Here is a 26,627-nt window from a genome sequence, read left to right as displayed (position 1 = left end):
GCATTAATTGTGACAAAGGTACCACACTAATATAAGATATCAGTAACAGAGGAAGCTGGGAGTGTATAAGGGAAATCTGTATTACTGTCAAGGCAATCTATAAATCTAAAATTCAAGTTATTTTTTAAAACATGGGAGAGGAATAACTAATAGAGCTGGGGATGTGAAATCCGAACTAGCCCAAGGTCAGAAGGCAGCAGTGAGACAGACGGGGTCACGCTGTCACTCCTCCATCCTTCCCCTGCAGTTCTGTCTGGAAGCCCCCCTGTTGCCTTTCCAGAGGGCAATGCCTCTTCTTCCTTCAAGCCCCAGCACACATCCCCTCTCGTTTATTGCCATCTTGGCCTTTGCCACACCTAACAGATCTGCTCGGTCATCTATGACCTCAGTACTTCACACACAGTCAGCAAATTTACTGACAATTTATTGTATACCAGACACGTGCTAGATGCTGGGACTAGTGATAAGTGCCATCCACCACAAACAGCTCAGTCGAGGGGCATCTCTGAAGTTAGCCTGTTTCACCTTGCACTGCTTTTGCTTCTCTCTCTCTGAAATAAACTGTGAACTCTTTGAAAGCAAGGATTACTACCTTGTTCATTTTTTTCATTGTCAGTGCTAAAAACAATACCAATATATACACAGCAATTCACAAAGAAATGCTTGTTGAAACGAAATGAAGACCTGAATTCTCTTTCAGTTTAGATACGGATAACTTAGAGGAAAAGCAAACTATGAGAAAATAACAGTCTGCAAGGTTTTATACTCATAGGTGATTTTTTAATTGTCTGCAAAATAATCTCCCCCAGCTTTTGAATATATTACACACATTGTGGAAAGCAGACCATCAGCGAGAGGTGGATGTACCTACAAGCAACAGAGAAACCACGGGTCCAGGGGCTCACGTGGTTTTCCCCCCACAAGAGCTGCACCCAGGGCTGTGGCAGCCCCTCACTGCCCATGACCAGGACTCCCCTTCCCACCACGCTTGGCATGTTGGCCTCAAGTTCACCAAATGGTTGCCTTGGCTTACTTGGAAAAGTGAAAAGCATTTCTAAAACTACCTCAATTGCCACTTACAGCTCATTGGTCGGACACATGGCCACCCCTAGTTCCACATTAGAGGTTCATTTTTTCCGGCCTTTAAAATAGAGGCCTAGGAATGAAAGGAGGAGCTTGGGAATAGGCGCTGGGCTATGCAGTGTCTGCCAGAGCCAACCTTTTTGGCTCCCCACGAAGTATACATTGATCAACCCGTACATACACTTTAAAAGCACTCACCCCATCCTGAGGAAGACGACTCCGGTCTCTTGCTGTTGACTCCAGTCCAGTCTCTGGGTGATGTGTTTTCTCCATCAGGTCAAATGTGGCCCTCCATGCTGCGCAGCTATAGCTAGAAAGCCAGGCCATCTGCCCTGGACACAGTACCCAACACACGAAGGCTGGAAAGGACCAGGACACCGGCACATGCCAGGCCTGAATGAACAAGGACCTTACCTGGACGGTCTTTGATCTGAGCTCTTCGTCTTATAGCAGCTGGTCTCCGGCTGTCCAGTCCCTCCCATACCTCAGTGGCTACTATCTTGGGGCAATTCAAACCATCACTTGAAGTGGGAAAGCAACACCTTTAACCCCGTTTTGCAAGACCACAATCTCCAGTCTAAACTGCTGAGGCTGCTGCTGGACCCGTTGGTTGAGTCTTAGTTCTGGTAGGTTTTCCCAAACCAGCAGTACTCTAACTGTGGAACTCTCAACTGACTCGGACTTCAGGCCGCAGGCAGAGAAAGCTTCTCTGGGTGAGGCTGTATTTCTTCTTCACTCTGCTGTCGAACCAGCTCCCTTTAGTCTGATTTGATGGTACTCCCGCAGGACTTCGCAGCCTGTGTGTGTCCCGTGTCCTGTGATGCTGCTTCCCACGTATGGCTTGTTTAATCCTCCTGACAACCCTAAGAAGTGGGTATGATTATCACTTCCATTTTCAGCAGAGGCACCTGGTCACACAGCGAGTGAGCAGAACCAGGGTTTGACGCCATGTGACCTGGCACCGATACCACAGCTGCCTAAGAGATGACCAGCCCAAGCCAACGCCCTGCAGATTTCCCTATCCTTCCCCTCAACGTCAGTCTTGTCTGGACCCTAAAGTACAGTAAGTTTGGCAAAATGTTTTGCCACCAAATAACTCGGTTCATCAACTTTTCACCAACTAACCTAAGATGGTAGGCCCTCCATTCTCCATCTTTTAGGATCTGTCGTTTGCAATTCCAGATATCAACTTTTTTTTTTATCAGTTCTTGGTTGCAAATGAGAGAATTCACTCTGGCTTGTTTAAGCAGAAAAAGATTTTACAAACAAAAACAAAACCTAGGTAGCAAATGGAATCTCCAGACAGGAAGGCCCCAGTCAAGTTTGGAGGCTTTTACATAAAGAAAGAAAACTCCCACACCACACCTAGAAATTGCTCCAAAGCCTACCCTTCCACACAAGTGGCGCCGCCTCAAGACATGCCACTATGGGATAAGGTCTCTGCCCCCACCGTCCCAAAGGCTAGACAACGCTGGGCCTACTCTCGCCAGTGTGAGGATAGCTGACGGGAAGAGCCCAGGGCTGAACCCCTGCCCCTGCTGCCAGACAGGCTGGGAAAGCAAGTTCAGTCTCTACCTCAGGGAGGTGGTAGAATGCGGGGGACCCCCAAACACAGGAAGGGCTTTCAGATCACAGGTGGGCCCAGAATGACAAATGTCTATTACACAGAACCTTTCTAGTTATATTGTAGCTTCATTAATTTTCAATTTACACTGAAAATTTTCCATTGAAGTTACTTTGAATTTTAGTTAATACTGAAAATTAATTTCAAATTTCTCAAGCACTACATTGCAGATTTTAAATTATTCTAATGTTGGAAATTCACTGCAAGTAATGTACTAAGTGATTACTGCAATCATGGATAATTTAATAATTAGAGAGATTGGGGAGAAAGATATTCACTAAGTTGTACCCATGCCAATAAAAATCAAAGTAGTGCAGTCACTTGCATTTCTGTGGTTGATCATGAGAATGTTGGGAAAATCCACCTAAATGCAAATAAACAATGATGTTATTATAAAGCATAACAATAATAATGCAGGTATCAAAGGGGTTGGAACTTAAACTTTAAAACATTAGGGTTTATACAAATTAAACTAAGCCATCATAATAAATACTTAGCGTGAGCACATTTAGGTACCGGTAAGCCCAAGCCAGGCGCCATCACTGGTATTCTGGAGCTAAGTCCGCAGGTAGACCTGTTCTAGTTTCAGGCTGGCTGTTGATTCTCACATCCTACAAAATTCTGTCCAATTATGTAATTCTTCTACCTTATATTCTTTAACCCAAATTTATTTCAGGGTATGTGCACTTTTATTTCAAAAGCAGAGTCTTAATTCACTTTTACTCAGTAAAATAATACCACAAAAGAGAAAATGTTATTCTTTTATTTATGTTAAATAAAAACATGAGAAAATCCTTTTTTAAAAAGGGTCAGAATATTCCTTATGTCTCCAAACCAAGTCCATGGATGCAAAGAAATGCTGAGTACTTTCCTCCCCCGCAGGGTCACAAGACGCTCTCATGTCATAAAGACCTAAAGAGACAACACAGGCGCACGTCCCGCAGCTGCCGCTTCAGGTAAGTCACATGCAACATTTGGGCAAGCAAGGAACAGAACACAGGCACAAGTATATTCTGGAAACACTTCCTGCTCTGGCCAATGAACCGTAGTGCCAAACATTTTTATCTGTTTTGTTTTGGGCCCTGCTAAATGTTTGAGCCACATACACCACTGCACTTCAATGATACAATTTTTCACAATTCCATAATTATATTAATCGCCAGTACAGCTTAAGTAACTGATGTGGCTGAATTTTATACATTTTAAAATTATGTATGAGAACTAACACTACTGCAAATTTTGCCAGTAGAAATGTGACCCCAGGGAACCACCATTTCCAAAACATAATCGGGCACACATTTACAATGTACCTGCGAGGTTTTGAATTAACCGGTCACTTCTGATCTACGCTAAAGACTAGGCTTGAATATCTGAAAACAAAGGCTATATTCATGATTTCTATACCCAAATACCCCTAAATCCATCACATACTCTATAGTCTGACTTAGCTTAACCGAAAATGATTCATCCAAACAGGTCATGGTAGGCTCACAATTCTTCAACCTTAGTTTAGGTCATAAAGAGTTTTTTCTACGACTGGAGTCAATAAGAAGAATTTCTCTGTTAGAGAAAGCAGAAATTTTCACCTTTGGCAGACTGCCAAGATGATACTTTATTATAGAATTTATGAAGCTACAGTTTAGTAACTTGCAGGTTTTATTAAAATGAATCAAAAAAAAAAAAAAAAGAAAGAAAAGCAAAGGGTAACACAACCCCATATCCCAAAACTTTCTAGATTTTTTTAGTGCAAGAAATGCCGTATCACTGAAGCACTTGAGAATTATCATGAAATCCTAGCAAAAAATGTAATCACCTCAGAAGTGGTAATAAAAAAGAGAAACAACCAGAGAGGCACACAGATCGTTTTTTTGTTTGTTTTTTTTTTAAAGGATTTTTATACTATATTAAAAAACCACAAAATAAAAAAGGGATCAGTCAACATATATCTTAGAAGTCCTTCCAGAGTCTCTGTACCCACAGCCATGCAGGCTGCCTGTCGCCTTGCTCTCCTCTGCTCAGTCTGTGGCTTGTTGAAGGATCCTTGGAGATGACTCAGGCTCTAGTTCTTACAATCACACTTGTTCTGCCAAATCCAAGACCCTGAATTTATCCAAATTGTAGAAACATGCTTTGACCACCCGTCCACCAAAATACCTCCCATTCAGATCAACAACAGCTAAAAGGCAAACAAAAAGACAGTCAGTTAAGGCAGGTATTCCATCAGACATTACAAGAACATGTTTTAATTACAAAGATTAAGATCACAAATTCAACTTTTTAATTCTTTATAGTTAGCTGTACAACTTACCTTTAATTGCTGATTCAACCCTCTCAAATTCTAAAAATATTCGTACTGCTTCATCATCAGGGGCACCAGGAATCTGGAAAAGAAATGAAAGCATAGTAGGTAAAGATATCATCAGAGATATCACTGAATGTGAGTTTTCTCCCATAAATGATTTTTAACAGAGTAAGTATTCCAATTATCATCATATACAGATAAGCAACGGTCAAATACCAAGGAAATAAGTATAATTCATTCATCATCAAAATCTGCTGAAGGTCCGTTGATGACAGGTCTTGTGTTAAGTGCTGGAACACACAGCCAGGCAGGACCTTTGGAGGTCCTATGCCATCTGACACATAAACAAATAATTATGCAGTCAACAGACAGCAACATGATATGGAGGAGAAGCTCAAGTGAGCAGAAATGAAGGCAAAAAGACCCGTATGCGTTATAACCGTCTTTCATACGAGGCCAAGCTCCTTGGTGGAGCTTTCCAGGCCCCGCTTCCATAGCCCCACTGCCACTGTATAAGCGCGGCTCCTGCTGACCCCCACTACGCCCAGCCACTCCATTTTGCAGCCCTCCTCGGTCTCCCAGAAGCCGTGACCCTAGTCTGAACACCCGTTCTCTCCTACCCGCTCATTCCAAAGCTTCGCTCACATCTGATACTGTTCACAAAGCCTCCTCTAACTATTTTGTGTGGATCTAATCCTTCTCTCACCTCCTGTACTTATAAGTCAACATTACAGAGTCTAGCAACTGAATGTTCTCTAATTTCACGTGTTTGTTTTGTGGTTTCTTCAACTGAACGTTATCACCAAGAGCACAGAATGTGTTTCCCCACCCACAAGGCTCTCAATGCAGTACTGGGTATGTGGGAGGCACTAACAAAACACCTGCCAAATGAATGAGACCAGAGGCACGTCCAAGTCACTAAACTACTGAGCACACTGTCATCAAGTCTAAACCTCAGTCACAAAATGAAATGTTTCTTCACCAAATAAAATTTGAAGTCCTTCTTGTGTTTATGTTTGAAATTGTAATAACTGAGTAAAAGCAGTGTTAACTAACCAACATCTGTCACCTTCTATGGTATGACAATATGTTACTTATAGCACACTCTGTCTCTATAGAAAATGTTTTGTAGTCTATCAATTATAACTTGGGTTTATAAACATCAAAAGAAACCCCTCTTACTTCAAATATCACACATTTTCCAACTTTGCCATATTTTTCACACTCTTCCTTGGTTTCAACTTCCAAGTCTTCATCTACCTCTCCTGCACCAACCATGTTCTATAAACAAAAATAAATACATAAATTCCACTGTGAAATATAATTTACAAATATGTAAAAGAGATGTATAAATAACTTTTTTCCATGATGGCAAACGTTCCTAATCCCAAATGACACGAAGAAAATCTTCATCCCTGAAATACCCCAAAGTTAGTATTAAAAAATATATAAAAAATAAAAGTATACTTTAAGCTTCATAAAGTGTTATAAGAGCAACTGTGCAAGCATCAAAATATATAAACCAAGTTGAACTTCTAACAATTTCAAATATTTTAAAGTAATTACTCACTGTAGTCTTAAATACTGTGTTTGGCGAAAAAGCATTAGCGAAAAAGGAATCTAAAAATCAGTCTTATATGGAATCTATCCAAAAGTGTCATTTTCAGTTTTCTTTAACTGTTCTGTCATCGGGGCGGGGGGGGGGACTGCAAGCATGCAGGGACAGGTCAAGGTGGAGTAACACAATTCAAAGAGAGCAAACAGGTTTCCTCCTTCTGCGTCTTACCCTTAGTAGGACCACTTTAGTAGGACACTTAAGTATTTCAGTTAATGGATTTGAATCCGACTTCTTGGCTGCATCTGTAAGAAAACATTATCAGACATAGACATGTTACAGCACTGAGTCCACGTTACAATGAATAATTTAATTTCAATAGCAATCCCCACTATCTATGTCCTAGAGCCATCTATAAGCATCCACACAGTCTCTCAGCAAAAATGCAGCCTTATCTGGCTGAAAGCATCACTTTGCTTTGGTATAATTTTTACCATAATTTCTAGAACTTTTTAATATCCCCAATTACCTGCATTTTTGCTCAGCTCGCTTCCAAAAGGGCTCACAGGGCACAGTGATCACAACCCTCAGAGGTGAGTCTTGGCTCAGGCAGTGGCCGAAGGTCCCTAGCCCAGTGTAACAAGCAGTTAACTAGCCAGCCCCTAACTGACCAATTTCAGACACTCCCACAAAGTCGAGCGACTGTTGGTTTTTGGTTCTAGCCTGTGAGGCTCACTGCTGCTTCCTAAAGCTGTGCGTCGACAGGGCTCCCAGAAAAGTTCTCTCCCTTCTTTAGGAAAAGGTGTTCAGCTAAGCTGACTCAAAACCACTCAGTTCCACTTAAAATGCTAAGTCATGTTTGACTCATTCCAATACGCCCTCACTACAGAACAGGCTGTAACAATCAAATGAAAATAAAACACCAAGTAGGCATCACCTACCAGTAGACTGCAAAATAACATTAGTCTCACAGAGCGATCAGTCAGTAAGAAAATTAGGATGAAAGGGCAGAAAAAAGAAAAGAGCAGAGAACCTTACAGGATGGAGATGTAGCAGACAGAATCACCGATACACTGTGTATGGCTCTGTCTTGCTATAAAAACATAACCATGGTTTTATCAATTGTAACAAGGCTCTCTGCTAGTAGAAGCAGGCATGACATGATTTTCTGGAGTCCTATTCATTTCTGCCAAAGTCTCTTGTCTTCTTTTTCTTCCATGGGCGTTCCTATCTGTCTGCGTGTTCTGAACTATTCGTAAAAACAGGTCTCAGGATTCAGTTTCCACAACGCAGAGCTGGAATGCATCACAATCAGGATGGCCTGCCTCCACCCTGCTCATCCCCAGGGACCCACCTTTCTCAGTGGCGTCGCCCACAATGATCTTGCCTCCCCGCTTGCTGGTCTTCTCCACTGACAGCGCTGTGCTCAAGCCCTGTTCGTGCTTCCCGAGACCCTGGCCTTCCCGGAAGCCGTACTTCTGCATGATTTTATGTGCTACTGTGCCACTGTGGGGAGGAAAAAGGGAAAGGTACTTGCACTCAAGGTCATCAGCTACAGCATAATTGGATTTTACATCACAGTAATCTCCTTCTGGAAAGAGAAAGTGTAAATTGCACAAGGGCTTCGATGAGGTCACATATAATTACCAACAGGCCATGAGATGGAAGCTGTGAAATGTTCAGGAGAAAGATAAAAAGTGAACGCTGAAAGCCTGGGCATCCTGAGATTACCCCTGAGATGAGGGGAACACTAGTTCCCCTAGTGAGATTTCCCCAGGGCCTGTTAGAAAACACTAGACTTCCTGTGTGCTCCAGTATCTGCTCTGCTACAGGGCTCATAACCAGTTTATTTTAAAGTGAGCCTGTCAAAAAATATGTATGGTTTCACATAATGAAGATGATTGCATTTTTCTAAATAGTACAGCAGAGTTTCCAATGACTGACTTCATACGTGAAAGGACACTTAGGGACCATCTATTTCAGAGCTAGAAATGAAGAAACTGAGGCCCAGATGGGCTGATGAGCTTAAGGCTAACTGAAAGCAAAGCAAGACACCACGTGAGAATTATTTCTGTAGGAGTTAATGGTAGGATTGAAAGTGTAACCCACCACTCCGGATTCTTAGTCCACTGCTCTTCCTCTAATCCCATGACAGTTTTCAAACTGCACCGTGAGGAGCCTCCTGGGTCTCAAGGGTGCCCCTACTGACCACTGCTACTTAGGGCTTAAATCACAAAACGCTGCTTCAACCAGAACTGTACCTACAGTATTTCATGTATGTAATTTCCTTAAGTATTTCATTTGAATAAGCTGTTCTAGGGCTAAAAAGACTGAAAACTGATGAACTGTACTACACTGTATCTTCCTTAGGCATAAAGATTTAATTCCTGTTTAAAGGGGATTCAGCAAAAGTCAATTCTTACCAGCAGAAGGTCAATTTTTTCATTAGAAGAAAAAAACAAACAAAACCACCCCAATGGCTTCACGTCTGTCCCCCTCTAGCATACACTCTAGGGCAGGCTTTCTGCAGTGAGGGAAATGTTCTCCATCTGCACTGCCCAGTACAGTAGCTGTTAGTCTGGTGAGCACTTGAGACTAGTGTGACTAAAGAAATACATGTTAAATTCTATTCACTTTCAATTAATTTAACAGCCACGTGTGGCTAGTAGCTACCACAGAGAGCAGCACAGGTCTAGAAGACGGACACAAGATGAGAAACTCCAAATCCTCCTGCAGTGTGCAAACCCTATGGTGGAGGACCCACCTCCTCCAACTCTGACTAGCCCAGCTCCGAGGACGCTAAGGATCAAAGCACGTGCACACAGGCGAGGGCAGACCAGTGTCACTACTACAATCACAGCATTGCCACCAGAGGCAGTCCTTCTAGAGGACACAGAACAAAAAAGGCCTTAGTGCAACGCTGCTTCACCCGACAACCCCTCAGAGCACGAGAGGAACAGAGTAAACAACATAAAACACTCTTTTAACCAAAACGCATGCCAAATCCAGTGAGACTTAAAATCCACAAGCCCCACCTGAAAGTCAACCTTAAAACTGATTTTCATACACCAACAAATTTCTAATTATAGTTAGAACGACTGAGAGTTTTTAGACCAAAGGTATAGAACCATGACCTTAAAGCAAAGGTCATTTTATCAAAAAAAAAGATGTCATTCATCTTTTGGACATAGCGTAAGTCAGCACTAATTCATATGACCTATTTGCAAATGTTATGAAAACAAATATAATGATCACAAACTATTCTTAACTAGAGAATATAATGTTCAGCATTTAAATCTTTCAAAATTTCCATTAGAAAGCTTTATGTTTTGTACAAAACATAACAGTGTCATGCTGGGATACCCTCCATGTGACTTGAACCCTGATCCTCAAGAAGGAGGCTGCGTGACTGAGCGCACTGAGCATCTCCCCATAAACCCAAAAAAGGCCCCATCCCAAAACATGCTGCACCTCCTGGAAGGGCTGACAGTGCCTCCCATTCGGCCCCGCCCTCCCTGCACCTGTCGAGGTGAGAGCACCCAGACCATTACCCCATGTTGGCGAGGAAGGAGTTGCCGGGGCCAGTCGGGGATCTGGGTCTGTCTTGTTCCTCGTACACTGGGGGAGGGATAGCAGCTTTGGAAGACTGTGAGCGAGGTCTTGAATCCTCTTCATAAGGAAAGTCTCGGGGTACTGTTGGATGAAAATAAAATAGGTTTACCAAAATGTGACAAAACAATTCTGAACTGCACTTGGACCTTCCGTATGTTCCAGGAGATATGATCAACCCCTCTTTTGACTCCCATAGCATCCTGTGTACCTGTCTTAAGACGCTCATCTTACGATCTTATTACCCTGGCAGACAATAAAGGTCTTTGAGGTTAGGGACCATATGCCAGTTCAGTGATCTGTAACCCTAGCTACACATTAGAATCAACAAGGAAGCTTGCTGATCCAGATGCCTGGGCCCCACTCCCAGAGACTGGTTTCAACTGGGGTTTACGGTTCGTCAGGTATTTTCACACAAAAGGTATTTAATAATTTTTTAATTACCTTCTTTATAAAAAGGTACCATTCATGGTGCAACAGGTATTAAAAAGCACGAGGGATGACTATATGTTCTTGGGGTAGTTTAGGTATGGTCCAACCCAGAGGGCAGGAAGATGAGCTTCATGACTCCTCAAAGTCCAACTCCAACCCCAAATTCTAGAACAGATCACTGGGAGAAGACTGGGCAATCTGAGTAAACGCACACAACCTGTGCACTGACCTAACCCAGGAAGGTGCTGCCACCTTGTGGAGGGTCACAAATTTAACAGCCCCTAGACCACTGAGCACAAAAACTCAGCTACTGTTTGTTTTTTACCTAACTCCAAATAACGAAATGCTGGAGAAGACAAAATGAATTATTTTTAAAAACAAACAAAAAAAAGCATCTCATGAGAGAAAAACCCACGCCTCAGAGCCTGGTATTAAGGGTGGAAGGGAGCACTTGGCTGAGGGTTAGAGCAAGGCTTCCCTGCACTCAGGACACCTGGCTGATTCCAGCTAAGACTTCCCACAACTGGGTTAAAGATGTGTATCTGAACAGAGAGGGGAAGAAACAGGTACGTACACTCTTTGTCTTTCTCTACAAGAGAAGTGGGTGGTGCGATGGCAGCTCCGCCCATACCTGCAGAAAACAGAAATTCCACCAATTAAAGGAGGGAAAGCGTTTCAGATGCCGGATCCTCAGGAATGTGACGCAGGCCACCTGTCACATCACACCACCCTCCAAAGAAAGAAGTAGGAAGGGATGCTACTCCATCCCTCCCACTAACATCTGAAGACTTCAGTATTTGAATCCAGGATCAAAAATACAGAAGTAGGTTATCACTGCTTCCATCTTCCAGATGAGAAAATAATCACGGGAGAGTGAACAGGCAGGGACAGAATGAAACCCAGCTCCCTGTGAGGCCAGAGCATCCCCCACAAGACAGCACCCTTCTTTCCAGGATGCAGACCACTGGGACTGAACACCTATTTGGAAGTGCCAGTAGTTCTGGTTACAATCTGTTTCGTGTTGTCACCATTCCTGCTCATGTTTCCTGGACAGAGAATGGTGGACACAAACAAACCAAAGTAGACTCCATTTTCTTTCAGACAACCAGAGGGAAAGCATGAGCAGAGAACATAAGGAATTTTTCACTAGGGAGAAGTGCTAACATATGTATTATAACCTCCTCATCAATGAAACACTCCAAAAAAACCGACACATTGGAAAGAGACCAATTACAAAACCATGCTGCACCAGCACACAACGTTTCACAAAAGAAATCCCCCGAAGCCAGTGTATGTGCATAATGATTAACAGGCCTAGACTAGAAAAAATACTTACAGAGAAATATGAGTCTTAATAAAACTTCCATGTCTTTTGACATACCTATTATCATTTTTCACCTTGCCACTAAGACCTAAGTGATTATTAACTGATTCTGAAAAGATCAGCTCCAATGAGTTTAGTATACAAAATTCAGGTTGTTTACTGAAAATTTGCTACTAATCATGTTAAAATATGACCATCAATATTTAACAGCAGTACACATAACGGATATTAACACCATTACTTCCCTAATATTAGATTATATCGTTCCTGCTAATGTTCCAAAAAAAAAAAAAAAAAGTCCTCAGTATAGAAGGCACACCTCACAAAAAGGGTAGCTGATTTGTAAGTTGGAAAGATGAAACCAAGAAATATTCAACCTATGTACTGGATTCTAAAACAAGTTAATAAATCAGGCATTTGCTGATTAGGAAGATAATGAATCTGAAATGTTAACATAATGCCTGACACAGAGCACACTCAAATGTTAACTCTATTCCTCCGCAGAAAAACAATGCAGGGTCTGATAGTGCTCAGCACGCAGTAAGCCTTTTTTCAGTTGAGGTATAATTGACATGTAATATATTGGTTTCAGGTGTACAACATAATGATTTGGTATTTGTACATATTGTGAGATGATCACAACAAAAAGTCTAGTTAACATCTGTCACCGCATAGTTACAAAAATTTTTTCTTGTGTTGAGAACTTTTAGGATCTACTCTCTTAGCCAACTTTCAAATATGCAATTATTTTATCCCCAAAATGTAATGGCCTAAAACAATAAACATTATGTAAAAAAATCCAAAACTCTGCAATTATTTGTATTATTAACATAGTGATCGTGCTGTACATTACAATCTCATGATTCATTTTGTAACTGGAAGTTTGTACCTTTTGACCCTCTTCACCCATTTCTCCCAGCTCCCCACAACCCCTGCCTCTGGTAACCACCAATCTGTTTTCTGTATCTATGAGCTTGGTTCTTTGTTGTTGTGCAGTAAGTATTCTATAAATCTGTGTAACTCATATCTGCATTGAAAGAGTAAGAATTCTAAATTAGTACAGACCCACTCCTTTCCAACTCATTCAGTATTTTAAAGTTTAACCTAAGCCCTGAAAAGCCTTGGCTGTACACTGGGAAGACCAAGCTTGCCAAACTGCTGGTCACAACAGAGTTCATGTATGTGGAAATACACTCCAGCTTCATGGTAACATTCTTCTTAGGTCTCATGGTAAAGGTGACCACATCGCAATGAGGTTTTCAGGTAAAGAAAGATCTTGGTTAGATGCACAATGGACCCATTTCATACACAACGCTATTCCCACCAGTCCACTATAACAAGTATTATCACAGTTATCTGAGTTGTGTGGTACAAAGTTGTGTGGTGTAAAGGAGGTAATCCATCAGAGTACTTAGAACAGTGCCTGGTATCTAGGAGACAGGAAGATTTCAATTTCTCATTTAAATCTCAATCTGTCAACCAAAGTGGTGAACTAAATCCAGGAAATCCCAGCAATCAAACATGATGAAGCTAGATAAGTAGCATTCCATTCTCTCAAGAATGAACACTGCTTAGCTATCTAGTGATCACTAAGAATTTGGCTCTAACACAACTACAATGCTGCTCTTAGAGACCTCTTAGAGATGGAAGAGGTCTTACGAAGCACCTAGTTCAAATGCTTGTCTCCCTGCTCCCCGTACAACACTGAAAGAAACCAGCGTCTAGGGAAGCTCAGTCATGCGTGTTAGTGGCAAAGGTTCTGGAAATGAGTGCCTTGACTCTCCATTCAGTGCTGTTCTTAACAGAAATGTAGCTGGATACAGAGAACAGGTTGGTCCGACTGTGCTGAGGGTAAAGACGAGAGTGGGCATGTATTTTAAGGTATGCTCCAAGTGTCCAACAAGTAAATGTTTGAAAGACTGTATGTGAAAACAATGTAAATTTACACTGTCATGAACATGTGGGTTGCTGAGATTCTGGAGAGAAAATTACCCAAATCAGTGTCAGATGAACCAGTTATGAAATTGAATATGAAACGGTGGAACTGCACCATGTTTGAAACATAGTATCTGTGTTCATGCCTTACTTCTCTTCCTCCTCTCTCGCTCATAATCTTCATCTTCATCAGAATCTGGATCTGGTCGCCTGGAAAACCCACTAGCTTCATGTCTGTCTTTACGCCTCCTGTGATAAGAGGAAACAAATGTTCACCACAGATGAACCAATTCAGAGATGTGAACTCAAGGACGTCACCTTGACTTTTTTTTGGGGGGGGGCGGTGGGGCATGCAAACTGGTTAAAGACTAAAGTAGCAAAAGTATGAGAAGTGAGAAAAATCCAGAAGATAAACCAAACAAATTTAAGAGGTATATGAATATAAATAGCAAGAAAAAAGTTTCCTTAATATTTACCTCTTTCAATTTTAAAGCATATCAACAATAGGCAATAGTTAATTAAATAATTTTGATTCTCTAGAACATGCTTTCACTTCATGAAGTGATTCAATAAATAATAATATATTAATATTTTATATAACTATTTAACAATTAATAGTATTTTTAAAAGAAGAAATGCAAATAAATCCTTGTTGCCCATACTTTCAAAAAACATAAAAGATGTATATGAGTTTTAAAAAACTCCATCTGGCTCAAAAACAGCAAAAGTTAAGAATAACATTTTAAATACTTTAAGCAGTTATGACGCTAGCAGAGTCACAGCATAAGGAAAAACCCTATTATTCAACATCACTTTGTAAGTCATTTCTCCAAGAACTCACCCAAAACGTATACTGTAAGTTTTCTGCAACTGTATATGAAATTTGCTCTGGAGTTTGTTTTCGTGCTGGGATGTAACGACCACACATTGTTAACAACAACCTGACTCCTCCTGACAACTGCTCAGACCAACCAGGAAACTCACTCAGCCTTACAGACAGCACTAAAGTTCATTCACCAACATCTGAACGACCATTTCAAACGTAGAGCACCTCCACATCCGCGCGAGGCCTTACTTTTCTCTCTCTTCTATTTCCTTCTGTCTTTCCAGCTCCCGCTGTCTCTGTCGCTCTTCTCTTTGGCGCTTCACTACTTTCTCATAATCGTTAGGAAACATGGGATCATATTCATCAGCTAGGGGAATCAAAACTTCTCCTGCAGAAAACCCACTGGGAACCGGGTCCTGAGGAAGGGAAAAATGCCAAAGTAAGTATCATCCTCTGTCCTGGAATTTTATTCACAGAATTAAGGTCAAAAAATACGAAGGCTAGGAGGGGCCCTGAAGACCACCTGTCTGCCTCTGCTTTACAGATGAGGGAGCAGATGCCCAAGGAGGTTCAGGGACTTGACGCGGCCACCCACCTAGCAGCAGAACATGACCAAGAATTTCACCTCTCAGTTCAGTACTAATTCCATAAACACCCTACAGCACTTTCCTGGAAGTCTTAAACAAGCTGCCACCACCTAAAATTTTAAGCAATAAATTTGATTATAGCAAACACAGAATACTTCTATCTATCTATCTACCTATCTATGTATATATATATATCTGAAAACTTAAAATATGAAACAACTCATGAATAACACATTCTTATAGTCATTTAATAGAATAACTTTAGATTCTGATTACATGGAGACATGACATTTTAAAATTAAAAAAAGAAAAAAAAAGTAAAAAGCATCCTCTTGGGCTTTGTGAAATCCTCTGGAATGCACACCCTCCCCAGTCATCTGCATCTCAGGCCTGAGTCTGCACAAGTGGAGGTAACTCCCTTCACATCATCATTCATTTTTTAAGGTCCACTAAGTCAGGTTCAGGTGACAACATTTTGCATTTCTCTTCTGTACATTTAGAAACTGGGGTTACTCTTTGAGAGAAAAAGAGGTAGTAGCCTTAACAAAGAAATCGGAAAAACAAAAGGCAGACAGCACACAGTCAACTAGAAACACACAACGAGAAGGGGGCTTTGCCCTAGGCTCGTGGTCTTGATCTCCATGGTTCTCGTAAGCCCTGACCTACTGCGTGGTCTCACGTTCCTAAACCTCCATACTTCCTTCTGTTAGTTTTCCTAGCACGATGCCTCCTTATTGTCTGTAAAAGTAAGATGCCTTCCCTGGTCTCCGCAGATCCCCCAAATGAGCACAGGTCAGTGTCCCCGAGCGCCCACTCTGCACCTCTTTCAGGAGGAGCATGCCCAGCACTGCCAAAGGCAGGAAGGTTGTTTGTAGAAGGTACTTTATATATGAACACAAAACTGGCATGATAAAGAGAGCTTATGCTCATCATCAATGGATCTAAATCCAACAATTCCTGGATTACACTGTGCAGTTTGATGTTTTTTCATCATAAAACAAACACTTCATGGTTTCCTTACACCTAAAACTCAAAAAACACTTTGATTTGATGAATAAAAGAAATTAGAAAAGTAACTGTAATCACCTCCCAGGCCCTATCACTGGAAATCTTACAAAAATCTATTTAATGCAGGGCTCCCAAAGGGCAGTTATTCATTTGTGTTCACATAAAAGACATTTTAGAAACACAAAGGCGGGCTTCCCTGGTGGCGCAGTGGTTGAGAGTCTGCCTGCCGATGCAGAGGACACGGGTTCGTGTCCCGGTCCGGGAAGATCCCACATGCCGCGGAGCGGCTGGGCCCGTGAGCCATGGCCGCTGAGCCTGTGCGTCCGGAGCCTGTGCCCCGCAATGGGAGAGGCCACAACAGTGAGAGGCCCGCGTACCACAAAAAAACAAACAAACAAACAAACAACACAAAAGCACATGAACGACATTTCCTTTCAGTTATTAGTAAGATAGGAGAAGCTAACAGTGAGCCCCTCGATTTACAGAACACTGCCATCACAAAGTTTCTAATTCGGAGACCAGACTGTCAGCATGAAGGTTAATTTTTTGTCATTTCAATATTTGACAGCAAACAACTTTTACTGTATAAACCCTGCTTAAGTTCAACAATGAGCCATCCTTCTCTAAATGCTATAAAGAATAAAGCATCTTGCTTGATTTTAAAAGCCTGAATGTTAATACCCAATGCTGGGGAGGGTAGGAAAAACCCAAACGCTCACGTGTTACAAGTGATACTATTTACTGATACAACTCTGCCGGAAACAAGCTGGCGCTAAATAAATTGCCCATAAAAGTGACTGATCTCCTAATGTCACCTCAGGAAATCTATCCTAAGAAAATAATTTTAAATGCATAGAAAGCACTCTGCAGAGGTGTTCACGAGAGGTCTACTGGTTCTACAGTTAGGAAATAGGTGTGTAAATCACCATACATATTCACCTGATGGGAATGCTTTACAATTAAAAATTGGCTATGCAGCAAGAAGGAAAATGCTTACTGATTAAATTTGGCAGTGATATTATAGGTTCTAGAGCCAATATACAATAACAGAAGATGATTAACCAGTTTTTCATTAGATGTAGCAAGAAAAAATTAGGCAAAGAATTTGTGGGAAAAAATGTTGAATGACTAAGAATCCTCAGAAAATTTCCACTGTGGGGTGCCTTTCCCTCTGGACAGACTATCAGCCTTGCAGGAGCAAGACCACTTCCTCTGGTCAAGAAACCCCACCAAGAGCTTCACAGCAAACCCACACAGGGGAATATTGTGAAGTCAATAAAATGATCATATGGTCCTAGACTTTTTGACACAGATGGACACTCACAATATATTAAGTGACAAATGCAAGTCAGAGAACAGAAGGTGGAGAAGGCGAAGGATAGAAAGCTATTCCAAAATACAAAGTTTTTAAATTCTGGAGGGTAGGACCAAAGTCATTTATTTTTCTTTTTGCCTACCTCCAGTTTCTGATTTTTCTATAATTAACTACTGTGTTTTAAACAGATGAACGTTTTAAACTTGATAAAACTGAAGTAAACATTAAATTGAAAATGATACTGCCTAGAGTGCAAGGCCTACTGAGGAGGTGTGTTCAGAGTGATGTGTAAAGCGCAGCCTGTGGAAAGCAGGAGGCCCACCCAGCTGGGGGTGGGGAGTGTACCTTGAGGCCCGCCGCCACGTGCGGCGGGGTGTCCACGATCTGCCGCTCGTCTGAAGAGCCACCTCGCTTCAGGTCGATTACTGGGGCAAGGACCGTACTTTGTTTTGTCCTCTGGCTCTAAAATCATCAAAATATAAGAAAAGTGTACTGAGGCTTCAAATTAAAATTCATACTGTTTGTAACAAAGCTTTTTTTGGACTCTGCAACAAACCTTTCAGATATGAGAAAAACAATCTTAACAGCCTTTTAATTCAGTTATTACAATAACCATATACTAGTTTCTTTAGCCCTTTTTTTTACAACACAAATTTCCTCCATTTTTGTAAAAGCTTTACAGAAAGCTTGGTCGCTTTTATTTAAATTTGCATATGAAATAATATAAGAAAAAAGCTCTACATTAGATTCTCCGCATTACACTTCAACTAGTGTGGATCCTTCACGAGGAATGGGTATGTTTTTATATCTTGGGCATACACTTGTGGATTAGTATACCTAACCTGTATATCTCTACTATATTTCGACTTCTACTTTTCTATTTTATCTTACATTGAACCAAGACTGCCCACTAATTATGTCCACTTATAGTCTAACTGAGTTTATGTTATTAAGTATGAGAATTGTTCCTAGGAGTCAGTCACTTTACAAAAGAGAAGACTGAGGCCTTCAAGAATAGAATATATGAAATAGCATTATCATTAGAATGTAAAACCTTATTTATACATCTTATGTCCAAAGCAAAAGTTACGAGAAATGAAGATTTAAAAAATTAGACCAACTTAAAAAAAATTAAAACAAAAAAACAAGACTTGGGCTTCCCTGGTGGCACAGTGGTTAAGAATCCGCCTGCCAATGCAGGGGACACGGGTTCGAGCCCTGGTCTGGGAAGATCCCACATGCCATGGAGCAACTAAAGCCATGCGCCACAACTACTGAGCCTGAGCTCTAGAGCCCACGAGCCACAACTACTGAGCCCGTGTGCCACAACTACTGAAGCCCACACGCCTAGAGCCCATGCTCCGCAACAAGAGAAGCCACTGCAATGAGAAGCCCGCGCACTGCAACAAAGAGAAGCCCCCGCTCGCCACAACTAGAGAAAGCCCACGTGCATCAAGGAAGACCCAACACAGCCAAAAATAAATTAATTAATTAAAAAAAAAGACTTGTTTTGTTAATCTTTTCATGTGGGATGAAAGTTTGTTTTAAAAAGACAGAATTCTATCTCTTTAAAAAGGAATAGTACTGGCATACAAAATTTAAATCTGGTAATGATATATGAAAAAGACAAAAACTCTAATCAACAGAACTGACAAAACCAATTTAAATTTTAAGACAGTGTTTTCTCTACCTGTGGGTATCCTAATCCTAAAAACCTTTTATAATACTGAGAAATCAAATGTAAACATTTTAATATTAATGATGTAGTGAAGGAAAAGAAAATAATTCCAACTTTAAAAAAATTTATTGTGTGTATTTTCAAACATTAAGGAGAATGATTAATGAACTCATGTCTCTTTAACCTGGCTTCAACAACTACCAACTCGTGGCAAATCTTGTTTCGTGTATCTCTGCCTCCCCTGTCAAAGACTGGAGTATTTTGAAGTAAATCCCAGAAATGATGTATCATCTTATCAGTAAATATTTCATCTTACTGGTAAATATGTATCTCTAAAACAGTTCTTCTCAACTTCTTTTTTCATTATTGCCTCCTCCTTCAAGGAACCTTTTAATACATTTTCTTCTCCACCTATGAAATTTTAATACCACAGATACACTACACACCTGTTTATGTATTCTGTGTATATCTGGCCTTTATACATAAGAAGAGCAGGATTTTTTTCACCCCTTAGAACCAATATTTGCCTCATCTGGAGGGGATACAGCCTCCACTGGGGAATCATGTTCTAAAACAACAAGCAAACCATAATACCATTCTCATTCCTAAACGTATTTGATAGGAACATTTTAATATCTAATATCCAGTAGACAATTATGTTTGTTTTTTTAATGTTTTACCTGGTGAATGATTTCAAGGATGTTGCCAACGCCCAACACTACACAACAGAAACAAAAACAATTACCCCAGACTACAAACCCTGATACGTTCACAACCAACCCCAGCCTTCAGTAACACACACATCATCACAGCTCAGTCAATAACGCAGAGCTTCGTTCTCAAAGTGCCGCTTCCAAACCACCTACAACAAACAGCAGGATTGCTCCCTAAAAATGCAGCCTCCCCAGGCCCCACCCCAGAATCAGGATTTACCAGAGTATCAGGTGTTATATAGCCTTTTAACCAAATTCTCAATCTTGGACAACCAAGATTGACAACCTGCATACTGAAGTTTGACAACCAGCATCATTGCTGGAAACCAAGAGTATGCTTTTCCTCATTCTGATTCCCTGAAACAGTTCTACTCCCAGGAGAAGCGAAATGACCTTCAACACCTATTCCTCTCCCTCCCCCACCCCAGCCTCTCCCCTTACAAATTGAACCCTACATATTCAACAAACCCTACATATTCAACAAAGAGGCAGAACAGCAGGTTACTCTTAATCCTTAGGAGGCACCTGCCGGTACACCTCTGCTCTCAAGCTGGGCTTAGCTTCTCTTACCTTTGCCTGAGTGAGAGCTGCCTTCTTCACCTGGAGCTGAGACTGCAGAAGTTTGAAGTTTTTGGACCAGCCTTCCGTTTTTGAGTCACTGGTCTCCACTCCCAGGTCGTCGTACAGGGACATCTTCTCAGTTTAATGCTGAAAGGCAAGAGGGGTAGGGGTTAAAGAACGCAAAAATGTAGTGAAGAGTTCCAATCTTCCCATGTTAAAATAATGCAGTATCATGGAACTTCAGAGGTAAGAGGTATCTGAAGAGATCACCTGGTCCAGTAACATTCAGTGACAGAAGCCAAGATGCCTGATATCACCAGTCAGCACCCTGACACAATAAAGCTACATCCATGTACTATTTTTAAAATAAACCTCTAGAATGAATTTTCCTACATATAAGATCATGTGGTCAAATAATTCACAAGTGAAATCCTTCTGTTCTATAGAATGAGATAAGATGGAAGTTCTAGATGCAGGGCATTATTAATTACGTATATTCAATTTTTTAAAAACTCTATTTTGTGTCAACAGCAAAAAGTAGAAGCCTTACAAAAACACCTATTACAAGGCTGATTTAGCACAATTAACTACCGTTTTTTTTTGGTGGTGGTGGGCCGTTATCCTTTTATAAAGAAAAAACCGTAATATATGCCCCTAATTAAGGGGAAAAAACCAGAAATGACCTCACAGATGTGACAGGAAGTTAGATCTTATTAATAATAACCAGGTTTCCTCATATCCCACCAAGAAGAAATCTGTAATTTTTAATGACACTGATTACAAAGACAGAATCAACAATCTACATGTGAATGATCAATATATACTATCCCTGGCAGAATAGAGCAACGCAAGAGGATGACAACAACAAAACCAAGAGTTACCACTTACTAAAAGCCTTATCACACACCAAGAGCAGTCCAGGAGGGAAATGGGGACTTTCAGAGAGACACCTGCCCCAGGTTACAGTGGCAAGACCCATCTCAAATGCAGTCAGGAGAACTCCACAGCTCATGCTGGTAAATCCTTACTGCCACCTTTAAAACACCTCAACGTTCTGAAACCCACAAAATGGCTCACTTCTCAAAATAAGAAATCAATCTCTTTCTCACAGATGGAAAGAGGAAAAAAAATTTGATTAAAATCCCTAAACTGCAAAGAAATGCTTAACATGGGTAGTTTCTAACATATGGACACATTCCAAAAGTCTGTCAGTTCCCAGGCTCAGACAGCATTTTGCCACTGAAACTGTGTTATACAAATCCTGTTTTGCCTGCGTCTGTGTCTCAGGAAGAGAAGGTGATATAGACGGGAAGGGAAATACTTAATTTCCCCCCGGGTCACGTCTGACCCCGGGCAAAACTTCGGTCTGTCTGCTCATTTCTCCACCCTTCTGTGCATGGATTCTAAGACCCCAACACCTTGGCCGACCAGGTTCTACTGTGCTTGGGGCGGGGGTGAGGGTGGATGCCGCCTCCCTCCCTCAGTATAGCTGTTCTGGTCCTGAGCAGAAGTCAGCCCCGGTCAACTGCAGTCGCCTTCCACAGTGTCTTCCCTTCTTAATATCTGAAACGCAGACTATCTGAAAGCTCTGTTTTGATTTCTAAATGAAAGGCCCCAAAGCAGCACAGAAGCAGGGTGAATAAAAGCAGAGCCCAGGGTACTGGTGGCTGATTGCTCCAATGAGTCACCTAAAAAAATCAAGGAATGCCTATACTTTCTCCTCCTCAAGGCTCCTGTGACAACTCACCGGCTCAGGTGACGGCAGCATGGGCAGAGAATTTCCTAGAGAGCACATCCCACCGGGAAACGCTCACTGTCTTCAGTGCCAGACAAAGTGAACTTGGCAACACCTTGTCATGTTAAGCTTGAGACAAGTTCAAGTCACTGAGGCTAAATGGAGGAAAATTAATGACTTCCATTTCTTAACTAAGTATGGCTGAAATTTGACCATGTCTCCAAAGTTTTGTAGGGCATGACCCCGGGGTTCGCTTCAGAATCTACCATTTTAATCACAGTCAGTGTAAACTCCATGAAAACCTACATCAGTCTGTGGAGGTCACTGCTCTACCCCCGGACTAAGACCAATGTCCACCCCAGAGCTGAACAGGCAGTTAGGCCGACTGCAGAGTTAACACTCTATTTGCAACCCCCTCCCAGGCCGTGGCTTCAGAAATTCCTTGCCCACAATGACTGTGGAAGACAACTGCACCAAAAAGCTTTAGAGGCTGTCATGCGCTTTTCTCCCAGCCTACCTTGTATTCAAAACTAATCCTTCCTCTCTAGATAACACATCTTTAAAGTTTCAGTTTAACCTGAAAAACTCAGAGCAACAGCAAAGGAAAACAACGTTGAGTGTCCAGCTTAGTACAGTGGGCCCGTGAATGACGCAGGTTTGAACTGCACAAGTCCACTTACATGCGGCTTTTTTTCCATAGTAAATACTACAGTGCCACACAATCCGTGGTTGGTTGAATCCACGGATGTGGAACCGTGGATACAGAGGGCCAACTGTACAGTTGTATTTGGATTATCGACTGAGCAGAGGGTGGGTGTCCCTGACCCCTATGTTGCTCAGGGGTCAACTGTAATGTGGTTCTCAAGACACTACTTCAGAAATGACCATGCATCTTTCATCTAACCTAGTTTAATTTTTTGAGACCTCTGCATTCAATTGGTCACCAAACCAAAGCCTAGTAAACAAACTACGGGTTCATTTGTTTTATCTTTCTTTAATCTTATAAAAGCAAGGTCAGACTGACACATTCTGGGAAACAAATATAAACAACGCATTCTGGGAAATCATAAAGCTAAATTATCAAAATTTGTTTGCAAATCTAACTCCACTTTAATTTTCCCAATATCACTTAATAAGAAATTTGAGAAATTCATTAAAAAAAGTATTTACAAATAACATTGGTGCCATGGAAATAGAGTACCCAAATGCCCACTGAACTCTGAAGGGAAAAGACCAGCTTATTCACTTTTGCAGCTCCAATTTCTGGCACAGAGAAGGCATTTAATAAACAGTTTTGAAATATTAATAATTAAGTAAATTCTATTTCGCCACATGAATCAGCAGTGAAACTACACAATGCCCACAGGCTCCACGAGAAAGTAAAGAGCAGGCAAAAGGTTCTGGAGGGAGATGGTGGTAATAGTCGCACAATGGTACCATGTACTTAAAAATGGCAAATTTTTATGTATATTATATTATGTTATGTATATTTTACCACAATAAAAATTTTTTTAAAAAAGAAAGAAAAGAATAGGTAAAAGGGCGGGGAGAAGCAGCAGTGGGGGATGGGGTGTGAGGTAACAGGCTGCTGGACATACCCTGCCAAAAGAGTAAACTGATGCAAACATTTTCCCAATTTCACGGTTACAAAATCAAGCAGCGCAGAGGCTCTCTACCTCCAGCAGAGTCCTTCTGGCTAAGAACCCAGTACTTAACAATGTCATCGCTGCTGGTGAGGTTTCACAAGACCACACTTCCTCCGACTCCAGTCTACACTGAAGCTGGCTGTTGACAATTCCACCTGATTCACCTCACTCTGCAAGCTTTGGAAGTCATTGTGCAGCAAAATCTCATGTTCCTTAAAAGTTCCTTGTTTCTGGTCTCAAAACCTTCGAAAACACACTTTAAATATTAGAAATTGATGTCATCTCACCAGCATCTGCTAGTTTTCTTTAACTCGGAGCTTATAAATCAGATCTCCACATCCCAGTAAATGCAGAAGAGCTTTCTTCACTTTTCTCCTTCTCACTGATCTTCAAATTCACAGAAGTGCATTAACCACAGCAATGACACACTTCTATGGCCTGCTTCAATTAATTACTATAATGCTACAAGCACCAGTGAATTCACCACCCAAAACAAGAGACAGGATCTGGACAAGAAACCACACTCAACCCACATGGCCCCCATCCCATTCCACCCAAGTGATCTCCCGGGCCCAGGGGTGAGCAGCAACCTGAACCCCATTCTCATTAATTCCATGCTTTCCACTTTATAAAGTTACTTTTGGGAATGCACAATTCTCCAGATTCCTATTTTCCATAAAGGCTCTCTTTATCCGTCACAGAACTCCACGATCAGAATAGCTCAGAGGACCTACACCTCTGTGACACCTTGTTATATTTCTAACTCACAACCTACTCTCTACTGTAAACTGTACAGCAGACAGCACACTTCTTAATAAAGTTCTAAAAATAAAACACTCTCAGTTTAAGTTACTAATGTAATACCCCATATTCCCTAAATATCCTTACTATAGTCAAAACATCTGCGGCATTTGCCCCATAAAATTGTGGAAACTGAGTAGCAGCCTTTAAAAACTCCACCTGTTGCAGGGACACACAGTCCTCACCTACATGAGAATGTGCAGAATTTTGCCCTGATCCAGAATATCCTACTTTCCACCCAACTGCCTGCCTCTAGCAGTAAGTGCCTCCCATGTTTCTCCTTTACTGACTTCTCAAAGAACCTTCTTGATCTGACCTGACTACTCCTCTTCACACCTCTGCCTTCCCTGCAGTTTCCAGAATGCACTAAGGTGCCTCACCTCTGGTACCTTTACATTTATTTCCTTCCTCTGCAGGAAATATTTCCCTCATCTTGCACATCTAACAAAACACCCCCAAGACTCAGTTTCAAGCCTCACTCCTTTTTGGAAGGCTTTCCAGACCCCGCTCCGGTCAATCGGATCAACCCAGGCGTGGCTTTTTATGCTCGTTTCCCCGGAAACTAAACTCACAGAGCGTGGGGACAGATTCTTATGCATCTTGCATACGCTGTTACTAACACATGGTCTGGGCGAAAAGAGATGCTCAAAAAAAAAAAAAAAAAAAAAAAAAGCTGGGTGATTGGACATCGAAGCTAAAATACCGCTTTAAAAGGACAAGGACCGAGGTAGTGCCGTAGTCACGTCTTCCTCCACCCGTCCAGATAAAACCCCCGTCCCTGAGAGAAGTCCACACCTGATTCCCCGTTCTGCAGCCTAAGAAGGAAAAGGCTTCCTTCCTTTGCAACCCCGGGCACAGGTGACCCAGGCAGGCCTACGGGATCCAGAGGCCCAGCAACTTTTCCCAAAACACTACCGACGGTGGGGAGGAAAAGCCGCCCTCGGGTCCAGAAGAGATGTGGACAGACAGACGGGAAAGAAGAATGGAAGACTAGGAATGCGAAGGCCCGGCGACCCGAGGCAAATAAAGGAGCGGCGAGGCGCGAAGGGAGACACGGAGGGTCGGCCGGGGCCGGGCCGCCTGATGCGAAGACACCGGCGGCTCGGGGACGGCCCGGGACACCAGCCTCTAGCGGCGCGGCCTAAAGCCGCGGCGTCGCGTCCAACGCCAGCCGGGGAGGCGCACCCGCCCCGGTCCCCACCTGCCCACCCACCCTTCCGGCCCGCCCAGGTCGCCACTTACCCGGCCCGCCCGGCCGACGCTCCCGGGCCGCGGCGGCGCACAGGGGCCGAGGCGCCGCGGACTCGGCGGGCTGGGCGCTCGGCTTCAGCCCCCGACGGCCGGACCTCTCCGGCGCCAACCCCTACGCAGAGCCCGCGGGGCGCGCGGCGGCGCGGAGTCACGGCGTGTGCGGCCGGGAGAGAGGCGCGTTGCTCCTGCGCCGAGGACGGTCCGCTCTTGCGCGCCCCCTGCCTGCCGGAGGACCGCGCCTGCACCGCCCCCGCGCCCGCACGGCCCCTACGCCCGCGTCCTTCTCTCCCGCCAAAAGGTGTCGCGGTGGCGCAAGGTTGCGACATTTCACACTCGGGGAAGCCTAGCAGTGACCGCAGATGGGGAGGAGGAGGACTGGTGCAGGGCTGCAAAGGTCCACTTCAGAACCATTCATCAGTGTGCACAAAGCTGAAGATAAATCACAGTAGAAGAGATGAATGGGGAAACGGCTGCAGAAGAAACGGCCAGGAGCGATGAATTAAGTGTAGGACTAAGGAAACCATGGATATGAAGTTAGGGTTACAGGAAAGACGTACATGTTATAAAGCCTCACAATTTAAGAATGATATGACAAAAGTTGGGAGAAAAGAGAAAATGGGATTCCGTGTGAATATGATTTTC

General features: G+C 42.4%; 1 protein-coding gene across 1 annotated transcript; it reads right to left on the bottom strand.

The window, feature by feature from the left end:
- Nucleotides 1–3,454: 3,454 nt before the first annotated feature.
- On the bottom strand, nt 3,455–26,142 carry RBM17 (RNA binding motif protein 17). Its single transcript, XM_079914593.1, has 12 exons — nt 25,977–26,142; nt 20,562–20,699; nt 17,946–18,062; nt 14,940–15,106; nt 14,016–14,113; nt 11,180–11,236; nt 10,116–10,257; nt 7,919–8,070; nt 6,796–6,869; nt 6,192–6,290; nt 5,016–5,088; nt 3,455–4,883 (listed from the first exon to the last, which is right to left on the bottom strand). Exons 2-12 carry the CDS (start codon nt 20,682–20,684, stop codon nt 4,780–4,782), a joined length of 1,206 nt encoding a protein of 401 aa, XP_079770719.1. The 5' UTR covers nt 20,685–20,699; nt 25,977–26,142; the 3' UTR covers nt 3,455–4,779.
- Between the last annotated feature and the right edge of the window lie 485 nt (nt 26,143–26,627).

This window comes from Stenella coeruleoalba (assembly GCF_951394435.1).
Source record: "Stenella coeruleoalba genome assembly, chromosome: 2".
NCBI lineage: Eukaryota > Metazoa > Chordata > Mammalia > Artiodactyla > Delphinidae > Stenella > Stenella coeruleoalba.
The sequence above is the reverse complement of the archived record's forward strand: the minus strand, read 5'-3'. Positions and strand labels throughout refer to the sequence as shown.

Excerpts from the sequence above, each read along its gene's own strand:
- RBM17 (XM_079914593.1), bottom strand. The coding sequence starts at position 20,684 with ATGTCCCTGTACGACGACCTGGGAGTGGAGACCAGTGACTCAAAAACG. Across the intron at positions 10,258-11,179 it reads TGTAGAGAAAGACAAAGAGT|TACCCCGAGACTTTCCTTAT; the intron begins GTACGTACCTGT and ends TTCATCCAACAG. Across the intron at positions 5,089-6,191 it reads GAAAATGTGTGATATTTGAA|ATTCCTGGTGCCCCTGATGA; the intron begins GTAAGAGGGGTT and ends TTTCTTTTCCAG.